Source organism: Xenopus laevis, chromosome 6S, assembly GCF_017654675.1.
Source record: "Xenopus laevis strain J_2021 chromosome 6S, Xenopus_laevis_v10.1, whole genome shotgun sequence".
Taxonomy (NCBI): domain Eukaryota; kingdom Metazoa; phylum Chordata; class Amphibia; order Anura; family Pipidae; genus Xenopus; species Xenopus laevis.
In genome coordinates, this window is record NC_054382.1 from 92879328 (window position 1) to 92894437 (window position 15110).

General features: G+C 41.5%; 1 protein-coding gene across 3 annotated transcripts in view; it reads left to right on the forward strand.

Moving 5' to 3' along the window:
* The window catches only part of dlgap1.S (discs, large homolog-associated protein 1 S homeolog), a 307453-nt gene that overhangs the window by 164385 nt on the left and 127958 nt on the right, over positions 1-15110 (forward strand). For 2 of the 3 annotated variants that reach the window (XM_041567834.1, XM_041567833.1), the window contains exon 5: positions 13-1038. In XM_041567834.1, the coding sequence (XP_041423768.1) occupies positions 79-1038 (960 nt within the window). In that variant the 5' untranslated portion in view covers positions 13-78. Of the gene's footprint in view, positions 1-12; positions 1039-14229; positions 14465-15110 lie in introns of those variants that run through there. The other variant, XM_018268896.2, reaches the window with a different exon arrangement.

The following is a 15110-nucleotide window of genomic DNA, read 5'->3' on the forward strand; positions in this document are numbered from 1 at the left end:
CTTATTTTTCAGAAATAAAGTTTGGCTTATCAACCAACATCATTAGTCAATGACTTAGCAGTATTCTTCAAGACAACAATGAAAGGATTATCAAGCAGCCGAAGCCATCATCATGGGGTTGTATGTGATTCAGTATGCGAAACTCTGCCTCATCACACAGATAGAAAGCCATATTTGCTGAATCCCGTGGATCCTCACCCTGCAGATCATCCCTACTATGCTCAAAGGAACTCCTATCCAGTAGATCATGTGATATCATATGGGGACCAGATTGCCAGCAGTACATTTCCCAGAAGACATTATAGTTCCCACCATGACATTAAAGACGATTCCGCTCTAGTTCCCCATGGATCAGTTGGAAAAGGCAACCGCATTCCTTCATCTGTCTTGGATCAGTTTGAAAGACAAATTCCCATTAATCGTGATGGTTATCACACATTGCAATATAAAAGAAGTGCAGTAGAACACCGAAGTGACAGTCCTGGGAGGATACGCCATTTAGTTCATTCAGTTCAAAAACTTTTCACTAAATCCCATTCCCTTGAGGGTCCAATGAAAGGAAATGCCAATGGAAACAAAGCTAATTCAGACGAAATGCAAACTGTGAGATATGGAAAACGTAGTAAAAGCAAAGAGAGGAGAGCAGAAGTGAAATCTAGGGCTAATATATCAGGATGGTGGGGATCACAGGATAACTTAGACAATGATCTTTGCATCTACCACGGGCCTTCTACTGTCATGACTATGGGGAGATGCCCTGATCGTTCCACTTCCCAGTATTTTATGGAAGCATACAATACAATTAATGATCATGCATTAAAGTCATCGCGGAGCAATAATGATGTGAAATGCAACACTTGTACAAATCTACCTGTGAATCTGGATAGTCAGATATTAAAGAAAAGTTCTTGGGCATCTTCGCTAACAGTGAGCAGGGCACGGGAGGTTTATCAAAAGCCTGCCATTAATATGGACCAAGCTCTGGTTAAATCTGAATCAATCAATCAGCCACAAGAGAGATTATGTCAGTATCTGCAGGTAGGAACTCTTATGTTTTTGTGGGCTTATTTTATTTGATTAATTATATTCTTTCCAGATTTTATAGACAATGTCTACAGTGACAAGATAAAGAAACAGGCTTTTGAACTGGATTTGTTATCATCCACCACTCCCAACTAGCATTTGTTTCATTTCAAAATTATTGGGGAAATGTAGGGAACCTAGGACTCAATGTAGGGAACATAGGTTTAATATATAATAGATATCAACATATTGAAAGACCAAGTTATTCGGAATGTTTTACCCAGTGATCCAGTCTATCTGCTCTTTTGCCAAAAGCATGTAATAGTAGTAGCTCAGCAGTTAGATAAAGAACTGCATCACTGGGGACAAATGCAGACTGAAATGCTAATAAACTCCTGATTGATTTAATCATTAGCATAACTTAAATAAATCCTTTTAGTCCAAAAAATGTGTTATTACAGCAGCAAAGGAATTTTAGAGGCCCTTGTTAGCATGCTAAAAAGACACAATTGATTATTCGGTCCATGGTGTACCCAAATATAGGGTCAGTGTTACAAAGGATTTCATGAAATGAATTGTTAACTGCCTGATGAAAACTGACGAGTAAAATGGATCTACCAAATTACCAAACACAGGCACTCCAAGGAATCCACCCTACTGCAGGCTTGTAAAATCAAAGTGTATTTATTGTGTATTTCAGAATAAGGTAGTGTTTCATGTTATGTGTAGCACTGCATATCTGTTCCTAGATTTAAGTTTGAAAATCTGGAAACCTTACTCTATGTTCTACTTGAGCTGTGGCTAACCATTAAAATTAACCATTTTACTGTAGGGCAAAATCAAGGTTTTTAACTTAAAATATAAATGTCTTTATAACTTAAGTTGTTATTGATTGTTTAGGATCAATATGGCATATAACAAAGAAAGATATAGAGCTTGCTTAAAGTGAGAGGAAGGGAAGGAATAAAGCACTAAGAAGTTGGGGATGGGCAATCCCTACAAATAAGTTGTGGGAGTTCACTTAGATGCACATCAACATTCAAGTACCGGTACATTTTAGATCTCTGGTCTCAGACTTTTTCTGGGCATCTTCAGGCTATGTCCATTAACCTTTGGCTGGGAAAATAGTTTTTCACCATTTTTTTCCAGAAAGTCTGCATTGGAGTCTCCACTAACTAAAAATTGCTTTCTTGGCATTATGCAGGATTTGTAAAGGCAGTCTTTCATTGGAGTTCAAGGTTAGCCTTCTGTAAGTCTGAAAGTGGGAGTCTGTATATTTGGTAGAACCAAGTCACAAGTCTCTCAGCCCAGCAGTATTATCTTTTAGGGCAGTCCCAGAATACGTGACGTTAAGTTCGCTTATATAGATTACATTTCATACAGGTATCAAAACATCCTGAAATCTATGCTAACCTGTGTGATGTCAGATATACTCTATTTAGAACTTGATGTGAATATAAATATCTCTAACTGAGATTTTGTCTAGTATGTCCTTCCAGGTATGGGAGCTCCTGGGACCATTGGTATGGCTATGTCTGGGTGTAAATCAAAGAAAATATAGAGAAACAAGGATCATTGGAAACAAACTGTTAAAAAAAAGAAGCAATGTTCCTGTTTCATTTGTCTGCGATAGGATAGGTCCCAAATGCCATACTTCTAAGACAGCTTAGTCATATTTATAAAGCATTTATCCCAAAAGTGTGTTATGTTTGGGAGAGGGTAATTTGTGCGAAGTGCTTCATTAGCAGTACTTTAGTAGACATTCGAACATGGCTAAGATGTCTTTGCTCATCCAAGTGAACTCATTGAAAAGATTACCTAACACTTAATTATCTTATTAAGTTTCTCGAAAAAAATTAAATTAAATGCGCAAGGCAACAGATGTTTTAAATGTTTGGAAATAATACATTTCCAACTGCGTTATTTATATTTAAAATCAAAGTTATCTTGTGATGCTTCAGATAATGTACTTGTTTTAAACTTTATTAAGAGCTTTATAATATACTAACTGGTTTTCTTTAGATCAGGGTTACAGCAGAGTGAGTTAACTTTAGTTCATGGTTTTGAGATCTACAGACTTCCAACTTTTTTCAAAACTGCCAGCATCCCCCAACAGATTTTTGCAGACGGAGCAATTGGGTGGCCACCCTCCTCCCAGTTTAGGTTGCTATGCTTGCACACTGTGCTGCCACACCTGCATCATGGGATGGCACAATGCTCAACACGCCAAATCATTTAGACAAGGAGTACAATAGCCCAGTGCCCTATGACCTATAAAACCAAGCAATATTAAACTTAAACTCTAGATTCTCTTTAAAAAAGGGGGTTTGCATATCAACACTTGATAAAATAGAGTGGCACACTGCCTCTTGTAGTAAAAAGTACTGTTTATTAATACATTAAAAAATTAGGTAGCTGGACTGCATTAGAAGCTTAACGCGTTGCAGGAACCCCCCTTAATCATAGGCTACACAAGATGGGCGTGAGTTACTCTTGTATACATACAAAAACAACTTCATCTATAGGACAAATTACAGAATACATTTAAAAACTGGTGTCATAATCAAATCAAAAGAATGAGTGACAGAGGGAGCCACCAACGAATTAGCATGTAAAGATAATTAGTTATTGTGTTTCAAAACCTGTTGCGTTTGGCCAAAGCAAAGATTATGAGAGGGGGCAATGCTAATTATTGGGTAATAAATTCATAAACATAAGTAAGTCGGAAATAAAGAACAAATAAATGTAAAAATAAATCAAGTTAAATATGAAACATATATGAAACATCCCACCTTGAATTTAGACTCATAGGGGCGCGTGTATTTAATTCAAATGTCCAATTCCCTGGAATTTAAAGTTTTTAGAAACTCACCTCCTGACCGAAATCACAACCTTTTCTATGATTTGCAGTTTTAGATTGTTAGAGCCCCTGTTAGCACAATCTTTAAAATGTGTAAAATGCTAACAGTGGCTCTAACGATCTAAAAGTTGGCAGGGGGTACTTCAATATGCATTTTTTCCACTGTCCCATTTTCTGAAGTCCCAAGAGATAAAACCTTAACAGGTCTTGGGAATAAATGCATTAGTCCAATTGTCTTTTTTTAATGTTTAGGGGCCCATTCATGAAGTTCGAGTGAAGGAATAGAAAAATGCTTCGAATTTCGAAGTGTTTTTTTGGCTACTTCGACCATCGAATAGGCTACATCGACCTTCGACTATGACTTTGAATCAAACGATTCGAACTAAAAATCGTTCGACTATTCGACCATTCGATAGTCGAAGTACTGCCTCTTTAAGAAAAAACTTCGACCCCCTAGTTCGCCACCTAAAAGCTAGCGAAGTCAATGTTAGCCTATGGGGAAGGTCCCCATAGGCTTGGCTAAATTTTTTTGGTCGAACGATAATCCTTCGATCGTTGGATTAAAATCCTTCGAATCGTTCGATTCGAAGGATTTAATCGTTCGATCGAACGATTATTCCTTCGATTGTTCAATCGATGTATTTGCGCAAAATCCTTCGACTTCGATATTCGAAGTCGAGGGATTTTCATTCCCCAGTCGAATATCGAGGGTTAATTAACCCTCGATATTCGACCCTTGATGAATTTGCCCCTAAATAATAAATTAAGGGTCAATAATAAATCATTGAACAATACAGTTTTCCATCAAAGACCTTTATTGTGAATTAAGGAGTCAATATTATATGGTGCCAAAAGAGTTATGTGGGTTGTCTCATTTATTTGTGTGTGTTTGTTGTGTTGCAGAGGGGTGATTTGGTGAGTTACATAACTAGTATATCTTATGGTACAGGTTATGGGTTGTTGTTTTTTTTTTTTTAGAATGCTTGGACCTGGATATGTTTTTTTCTATTGTTTGGAACACCATGAATTAATTAAAAAAGCAACATGGATTTATGCAGCTTCGTTATCCTCAACTATAAGGTGCAGAGTGAAAACATTTACAATTATCAAAACAGAACACTATGGGAAATGGCATTTACGGTGGCTTGTAGCCCATTGATTGGCACTGCCAGCTAGAGTCCTGCACCGGGTTGGGTGTTTGGGTTTTGGGCAGTCCGCAGGTAACACAGTTAGGTACCTGGCAAAAGTGCAGGCTTGATTCCCTCCACCCTCCCCTGTGGTCCCAGGAGGTTTCTTCTGTTTGACATCACTTTGCGGCCCTGGGTCAGAGGGAAAATTTGGCTATTGGGGTCGGGTAGCATTTAATTGACCACCACTGTCTGTCTGAAGAGGATACCAATAAGGTTATTGCACAGATTTAATAAAAAGTCACTGTTCATCAGCCTTCTCATTTGCCTCTACCCTTGAGTTTGATAATGGCAGTAGCAGAATCTTTATGGTAGCTGACCCAATGAGCATGTAAATTTTTTTTCAAGTTTTTTTGCCTGATACAGATTAGCATCAAAATTCATGTATTCATGAGCGGAATTTTTATCACCCTGTATCCTCAACTTGAGCCTTAAATGTTTCTAATTGATTCTTTATATTCTCAAACCAAGAAGACAGAGTAATAAAAAGAATGTTATCACTCCAGGAATATAATAGCCCAGTGGTATATCTATATATCTTTTCCTTGTACTTTGATTTAACATGATAGAGAAGGAAACAGGTGGATTCATGTATTGGTTTTGCAGCATCTCCAGGGATCTAGTAATTAAGACAAACAGAACTCAGAAACCAAAGTGTTCTCTGGTTTCCACTTACTGTTAATATTAGCAGCAGTTTGCTGTCAGTTTTGATGTGGGGAAACAGCACTGTGCAAAACTGCATTTAGAAATGCTTTAATCTGCGTCTGGTGATTCTTTTTTATTTTGACCTGAAGTCAAGTGCAGAATATCTTTGAATAAATGTAGATTTCATAACAATTTGAGTCATCTTTTTCATGCAATGTTTAGTTTTATTCTTCTTCCTACAGTTCATTTCCACTTGGGGGCCTATATATTAAACCTTAAATTTTTCCGGTCGAGTTTTTAAAGGGAGAAACTTGAATTTTTCTAGATTGATTATGCTCCAAAGCTGCTAAAAATCTGAATCCGAAAATAATCCAGCAAAAATCTGTTAAAATCATGTAAAAGTTAATGGCAGATATCCCTTTAACAATTTAAAAAAAAACAATTTTTACTTTCATGATCTTTGAGGGTTTCAGGTTTGTTTTCTCTCAATAATCGGGTGTCAGATCAAAAAAGTTGTACAATTCAATTTGATGCACGAAAAGCACAACTTTTTCCCTGATGTGCTTTTTTTAGTTCAGATTTATTGGTAAACTAAGGGCATTTGGGTTTGGGAGTTTGGTTGAATTTTTTTTACATAGTGAGAAAAAGTCAAGTTGTAGTAAATACCCCCATGGACTTATTTATGAATGGAAGTAAGTTGAGAGGTGCCCTGTTTCTTACCCACAATTCACCTGCTGCTGCTTTTCGTCAGCATCTTTACATGCATTACCCCAGTCAGTAGAATTTAACTTCGATCTTACATTAAATCTAAATAAATATTATTATATACTATATAAAATAAATAATATTAAATAAAATATTAATATTTGTATAAATATGATATAAAATTGGGCTGTCTTTGTAGATTATTTGGCTCCCAGTTATCACTTTACTGCTCCTCTGACAAAATGGTTAAGAAACACTGCTATAGTAGGTGGACTAAATGCACAGCTGACACAAATCTAATTCAAACTGATCACAATGAAGAAACATGAAATTAAGAATTAATAGGATATTTAGGGGGGAATGTAATATGTTTTGCTAGCGCAAAAAACTTGCACAAACATGCTTGCGAATGTTAGCGACCATATTTGCCTCCTTTTTGACTGGTTACAGACCTCAAGTATTTCATCGCAAAGTTTGCAGACAAATCGTTTTTGCAAACGTTCGCAGTGGATGTAATAAAATTTTACAATCGCAAAACCTTTTTTGCAACAAAATATTTAACAAAACGCTAGTGGGCCCATTTACTTAGCTCGAGTGAAGGAATAGAGGAAAAAAACCTTTGAATTTCGAATGTTTTTTTTGGCTACTTCGACCATCGAATGGGCTACTTCGACCTTCGACTACGACTTCGATTCGAACTAAAAATTGTTAGACTATTCAATAGTCGAAGTACTGTCTCTTTAAGAAAAAACTTCGACCCCCTAGTTCTCCACCTAAAAGCTACCGAAGTCAATGTTAGCATATGGGGTTAGCAATCTTTTTTTAGTCAAACAAAAATCGTTCGATTGATGGATTAAAATCCTTCGAATCGAACGATTCGAAGGATTTAATCGTTCGTTTGAACAATTTTTCGTTTGAACGTTCGATCAAACGAATAGCGCTAAATCCTTTGACTTCGATATTCGAAGTCGAAGGACTTAACTTTGACAGTCGAATATCAAGGGTTAATTAACCCTCAATATTCGACCTTAAGTAAATTTTCCCCTAGGTGTTAACGCCTTTGCTTAGCGAAAATGCTCAATTTAATATTGACCAACAACTGATTTTACATTGTGAGCAGTGCTAAACTTTTCGCAAAGGCGTAATTTTAAATAACGCTTGCGACTTTTCCAGATATTGTGGTATTAATAACAGCAGCAATATGTGTTCATTGTTTAGCACAACCTAGCTGTATCATGGGCCCAGTCAACTGGGCAACCCTAGAACTGCCAGTAGTTTCATGGTCCCCTAGCATCCATGCATGCAATTCATCAGCATTGACTCAATGTATTGTGGCCCCCAAAGTCAGATAGAAGAAAGTATGTGCCCAAGTACATTTGTAAATGAAGTCATAGGCATCAGTTTACTAAGGTGCGATAAGCAACAATAATAGCCTGCGCAAGAAAATCCATTAGAGCAAGTTTACGAGTAAGCACATCTATCATTGCAAATATTCTGGCAAACATATCTATTAATGCTTATTATTGCATTCATGCTATGTAAGTTGTTTTGCAAGGTTTACTAAAGGTTTTTGCCAGAATTAGCACCAAATATAGACAAAATTGTCGCCAATTTTTATAGCCACCCAGAGAGTGGCATTAAGTGAAAAAAAGACAGAAATTGTATTAGAAGGATTTAGATTCGAGGGTCGAATTCGAGGGTTTATTAACCCTCGATATTCGACCCTTAGTAAATGCGCCCCTCTTTGTTGTTTATACGAGTGGAATATGTTCACTAACATGTAATTCCAAAGTTATCTGATTTGTCTGCTGGACTAGTGAGGAAATAGCTGCAATCTGCTACACTATGACATAGCATTACATTCAATGATAACTCTATTCCATCACCAGTAAGTCTTCCAAAATACTCTGTTATGAGATCATTTCCATGCATTAGCAAAAGGCTATAAGTATGTTCTGGATGTATGTATGGCATATTTCTATTGATATATCTGTCACGATCGCCGCCCGGAGCAGTTCCAGGTGCTCTGGGCGGCATGTCCTCCCCTGCCGGCGTCGCTCCCAAAATGGCGGGGCCCATGGCCGCCACGTGGGTAGCGGCGCTGGCGTGATGACGTCAGTGCGCCGACGTCGGCGCAAGGACGCCGATGATGTCACTACCTAGACGCCAGAATGGCGCCCAAGTATAGGATCCATTCTCTACATGTTTCCTGGGTTTCCTGTCTGCTATTTTGAGACTAATCTTGTTCCTGTTTGTTGCCTGACCCCTTGCCTGGACTTTGGACTTCGCTTATTATTCTGCCTGCCTTCTGAACTCTTGCCTGGACTTTTGATAAACCGTTTGATTACCCTTTGGATACCGCGACCTTGATTCCCTTGTGGGCTTCCTCCTTGATCCTGACTACCTCCCTGGTGGGAGCATCCCGGCTCCCTGACATTATACTTGGGCCATGGATCCCACTGAGGAAGCTCAGCCAGATTTCGGCAGGGCCGTTCGAGGTCTGCATACCCGCATGGAGGCATACGAAGCTCGGCAAAATTATGTCGGACGCACGCTGGAGGCGATTTTGGAAAAGTTATCCATACTGACGCCGACTACTCCAACGCCGACAACGCCCACGCTAGTTGCTGCCGACATGGCTACACAGTCCTCCACTTCTGGTCCACGTATTCCTGCACCGCCTCTCTACAGTGGCGACCCGCAAGCCTGTCGTGGTTTTGTGAATCAGTGCCAGATTCGGTTCACCCTGCAACCTGCAGAATTTAACTCTGAGCGAGCAAAGGTTGGTTTCGTGATCACTCGTCTGGCAGGGAAAGCGCTCGAATGGGCATCTCCGCACTGGGAGAAGAAGTCTCCTTTAATTGATGATTCCAAAGCTTTTCTTCAAGAATTCCGGACTGTGTTCGATGCTCCCGGTCGGGTGGCGACCACTGCTTCTCGTCTGTTCCAGATTCGCCAAGGAAATCGCAGTGTAGCAGAATATGCCATTGAATTCCGTACTCTCGCTGCAGAGACTTGTTGGAACAATGATGCCTATCATGCTGCCTTCTACAATGGTCTCTCTATCCGCCTCAAAGATGACCTGGTCTCCCGTGAATTACCCACGCAGGTTGAAGACCTCATTGCTTTGTCTGTCAAGGTGGACACTCGTCAGAGAGAACATCAAGCTGATAGGGACCGGGTCAAGAAATTTCAACCCATGTTGGCTCCTCACTTTCAAAGACCTCTATTACTCCTACCCCCCAGCAGCCTTCTGTTATTCTTCCGGAGGAACCTATGCAAGTCGGAAGAGCTCATCTCTCTGAACAGGAGAAACTCGGAAAGACGTACGGCTGGACTTTGTCTCTACTGTGGGGGTCAATCTCACTTTGCCAACTCCTGTCCTGTGAAGCCTCAGAGTTCCCCTCTTCAAGGTAACCTTGGAAAGACTCATGTAGGGGGTGTTACTCCCAAGTCACAAGAGAACTCTCACAGGTTTCTTCTGCCTTTACAGATCCATCTGTCCACTAAGACCATTGTTGGCTCAGCTTTTATTGACTCTGGAGCTGCCGGAAATTTCATGGACGCTCTCTTTGCCAAGCATATGAATGTTCCCCTGTTTCCATTGACTCCTCCACTTCGTGTAACCGCCATTGATGACCGACCCCTTGAATCCGAGTTTATCTCTATGATGACTGGGGAATTGCCTGTGCAGGTTGGGACTTTACACAAAGAAAAGTTATCATTCCTGATTATTTCCTGTCCTTCTGTTCCAGTCGTCTTGGGGCTTCCTTGGTTATGCCTGCATAACCCTATCATTGATTGGTCCTCGGGGCAGGTTTCCCGTGGAGTCCATACTGCCAACAGCACTGCCTTCCTGCTGAACCCATCCAGAGGGTGAATATTTCTACATCTGATTTGAAGACGCTTCCCTCCTTTTACAAGGAATTCTCTGATGTCTTCTGTAAAAAGTCTGCAGAATTTCTCCCTCCTCATCGTCTCTACGATTGTCCAGTTGATCTCCTGCCTGGAACCATGCCTCCTAGAGGTCGCACTTATCCTCTCTCCCCAGCAGAGACCACTGCCATGAAGGAATATATCCAAGAAAATCTCCAGCAGGGGTTTATTCGCCCTTCCACTTATCCTGCTGGGGCTGGATCCTTCTACTTGGAGAAGAAGGATGGAGGCCTACGTCCTTGTATTGACTACCGGGGTCTTAATAAAATCACCGTTAAGAACCGGTATCCCTTGCCTCTGATCGCAGAACTTTTTGACCAACTGAAGGGGGCTAAAATCTTCTCTAAGTTGGATCTCTGTGGGGCGTACAACCTTATCCGCATCCGGGAAGGTGACGAATGGAAGACAGCATTCAACACTCGTGATGGGCACTATGAGTACCTCGTAATGCCCTTTGGTCTCTGCAATGCCCCCGCTGTCTTTCAAGAATTCGTGAACGACATTTTCCGGGATCTCTTGGGAAAGTTTGTGGTCGTGTACCTAGATGACATCCTGATTTTCTCCAAGGACCTTGCAAGCCATCGCTCCCAGGTGAAGGAAGTACTCTCTCGTTTGAGGAAGAACTCTCTCTTTGCCAAACTGGAGAAGTGTGTGTTTGAAGTGTCCAAGATTCCTTTTCTGTGCTATATCATCTCCCCAGAGGGTTTCGAGATGGATCCTGTGAAAGTGTCTGCAATCCGAGAGTGGCCCCTACCGAGAAGCACTAAGGCAATCCAGAGATTCATTGGTTTTGCCAATTACTACCGGCAATTCATTAAGGGGTTCTCTTCTTGCATTGCTCCTATCCTGGCCCTCATCCGAAAAGGGGGTAAACCCAGCTTGTGGCCCCCGTCTGCTATTGAAGCCTTTCAATCCCTGAAGGATGCCTTCACTTCCGCTTCGGTTCTCCGCCATCCTGATCCGGAGTTACCCTTCTTTATTGAGGTGGATGCTTCTGAAGTTGGAGCCGGAGCTATCTTGTCCTAAAGACATCCCTCTGATGGAAAGTTGCACCCATGTGCATATTTCTCTAAGAAGTTCTCTCCTGCCGAACATAATTATGATGTAGGAAATCGAGAACTCCTGGCTGTCAAGCTTGCCTTAGAAGAGTGGCGTCACCTCCTTGAAGGTTCCTTGATCCCAGTCACGATCTACACAGATCATAAGAATCTTGAGTTCATCCAATCTCTCAAGAGGCTGAATCCCAGACAAGCAAGGTGGGCTCTCTTCTTCTCTCGATTTAACTTTGTCTTGACTTATCGCCCCGGCTCCAAGAATCGGAAAGCCGATGCTCTGTCTCGAAGTTTCACTCCGGTGGATCGTTCTCCTGAAAGACAAGAGCCAATTATTCCTCCTGTCAAGATCATCGCTTCTTTGTACCCTCAATTTGCTGATCAAATTCTGTCTGGTCAATCTTCTGCCCCTCCTGATACCCCCATCGGAATGGCATATGTACCTCCTGAACTTCGTCTGCCTATCCTGCAACAGACTCATAGCTCCAAACAAGCTGGACATCCTGGTCCTGCTAAAACTCTTGAACTTTTACGGCGTCTAGTCTGGTGGCCGACAATCCGTAAAAATGTCAAAGACTTTGTTACTGCCTGTACTGTTTGTGCCACTTCCAAGTCCAGCCATTCTCAGCCTAGCGGGTTACTACAGCCGTTGCCTGTCCCCTCTCGTCCTTGGATGCACTTGGCAATGGACTTCATAGTTGAACTTCCTCCCTCCAGTGGGAACACCATGATCTGGGTTGTCATTGACCACTTTAGCAAGATGGCCCACTTCATCCCTCTACGGAAGCTTCCATCTGCAGTAGAGTTGTCACAGTTGTTTATTCAGTTCATTTTTCGCCTGCATGGCTTTCTGGCCGAGATCGTTTCTGACAGAGGTTCCCAATTCACGGCAAAGTTCTGGCGTTCCCTGTGCAAAGATCTGGGTATTAATCTACAGTTCTCCTCAGCTTATCATCCCCAGACAAATGGAGCGGCTGAACGAGTGAACCAAGCCTTGGAACAGTTCCTGAGGAACCACGTTTCCCTTTGTCATGATGATTGGTCTGATCTCCTCCCGTGGGCAGAATTTGCTCATAACAATGCCTGCCACACTTCCACTGGAAGGTCTCCATTTATGTCGGTGTATGGTCAACATCCTCAAGCCTTCCCACAGGACTTTGTGTTGTCTGATGTTCCGGCCGCTGATGACCATGCAGCCCACATGTCTGCTATTTGGGCTGCAACCAAGTCGAACCTGGAGAAGAGCGCTCTGGTTCATAAGACGTTTGCAGATCGTAGACGTAGACCCTCTCCTCCCTACAAGGTCGGTGATAAAGTCTGGTTGTCTTCCAGGAACATTCGGTTGAAGGTGCCATCTCCTAAGTTGGGTCCGAAGTTTGTAGGTCCATTCTCCATCTCTGAGGTGATCAATCCTGTGGCTGTCAGACTTCAGCTTCCTCCTGAGATGCGAATTCCCAACGTGTTTCATGTATCCTTGGTGAAACCCGCTACCTCCAACCGCTTTTCTGTTGTCCAGCCTCCCCCTCCTACTATCTCTGTGGATGGTCAACAAGAATATGAGGTGGAAAAGATCCTTGACTCCAGAATCTCCAGGGGCTCTCTTCAGTACCTCATCAAGTGGAAGGGCTTTGGCCCTGAAGAATGCTCCTGGGAAGGACGCTCTGATGTCCATGCACCTCGTCTTGTGAGGGATTTCCACTCCAAATTTCCCCAGAAGCCAAGTCCTGGTGGTCCGGAGGCCCCCCGTGAGGGGGGGGTACTGTCACGATCGCCGCCAGGAGCTCCGGGCGGCGTGTCCTCCCCTGCCGGCGTCGCTCCCAAAATGGCGGCGCCCATGGCCGCCACGTGGGTAGCGGCGATAATGTCACTTTGGTGCCAAATTCAAAATGAAAGCCCTACCTAGACGCCAGAATGGCGCCCAAGTATAGGATCCATTCTCTACATGTTTCCTGGGTTTCCTGTCTGCTATTTTGAGACTAATCTTGTTCCTGTTTGTTGCCTGACCCCTTGCCTGGACTTTGGACTTCGCTTATTATTCTGCCTGCCTTCTGAACTCTTGCCTGGACTTTTGATAAACCGTTTGATTACCCTTTGGATACCGCGACCTTGATTCCCTTGTGGGCTTCCTCCTTGATCCTGACTACCTCCCTGGTGGGAGCATCCCGGCTCCCTGACAATATCCTGATTACATATGCTGGGCTGTACTATGATGCATAGATGCGTTTTTAGAGTCTTTTTACTATTTTTTGCTGATGAGAATTGCCCTTAAATGAGAGATCTGCCTGTTTTCTGGCTTCCCAGATGCACAAAATGATGCCTTAAGGATACTTGGCTCCCTGCCCATATGGATGCTTCCAACGTTTGAACTTTCATTGCCTCTTACACTTTTGTAAATCAGCAGCCATTTTCTTCTTTCTGCTATTTGTTTTCTGGTTTTGTTACATTTTCTTATTTCTCCTTTGTGCTAGGCTGCTCTATTTGTCTTAAACTGGTTTCTGTGGCACTGAAGCACAAAACCACGCTGTGTCTTCCACTCTCAAAGCCTGCGAAGTATTCAGCCAGTTCCATGTGCCAGGGAATGATTATTGACATTGCTTCTAAAGGCTGGCATCCTTTGTGCTATTATACATCAAGAAAGAAAATGACATGCAAACTCAGTATACAAGGAAAAAGAATGGAACAGGGAATTAATGCTGCCGTCCTTTTTTTTGGCTAAGGGAGCTAGCAAGTTAAGGTTGAGTAATAAATGGTGGGGACACTAAATTGCATGTGTTTGACATTCAGTACTGAGCCGTCATTAAGCATTGTTCTTTTCTTCTGTGGTCTTGTTTCGTGAATTATTTGCATTTCCCAAGAAAGCTAAAGTTACAAATGTACTGTTTTGTGAGTGATGGTTAAACACACCCCTCCAGCCCCTTGTGTTTACTGCTGGAGTCACCCACTCTGAAATGGCAGAACACTGAGAAAAGCCTAAATCTTTTCTGCTGCTTTCAGCCGGACAGATGATGAACATTATCTACCACAAAGAATGCCTGTTTACATTTTCAGCAACTAAGGTAAGTCAGAGCATTGCTGTGCGGAACTGGGATTGTGATCATTTGAAATAATAAATCAGCCGATTGCTAAAGTCTTGTTCTTTCAGAATACATATGTGACGGCACATTGACAAGCTTTACAATCTTCAGTTATAAATCAAGCGAGGATGCAAATATTCTTACATTTTATAAGACTTTCTAAATTAAAAGTAGGCTTAGTATAAGAGGGGATTCTATCATCCCATGCATAATTACTTTATTATTATTATTATTACTGCTGATGTTGTTGCTAATAATACTGAGCCTGTGTTCGGCAGCATGGACAATTGCTCCTTTATAGTATATTTATTTTTGTCCTGAATCATTTGGGCATAAGACAACTGGGAATCGATGTTTCTTGTTTATATTTTATGAAATATGGTTTCTCCTGTCACCCACTTTCACAGTATAATATACTTATAAATGTTGCGTGTCTGCTTTTGTGTGTGTGTATATATATAGGTATATGTGTGGGTGTAGAACTAGATAGGTAGGTAAATAGATAGATACTGATAATCTATCAGGGATCATGTAGAAATGTAGAACATTCTATACCTATACATTTACCAAGTGAATAACTTTAGATTTAACCCTTGTTCACAGCCTTAGTCTCAAAAATCCTAGAAAA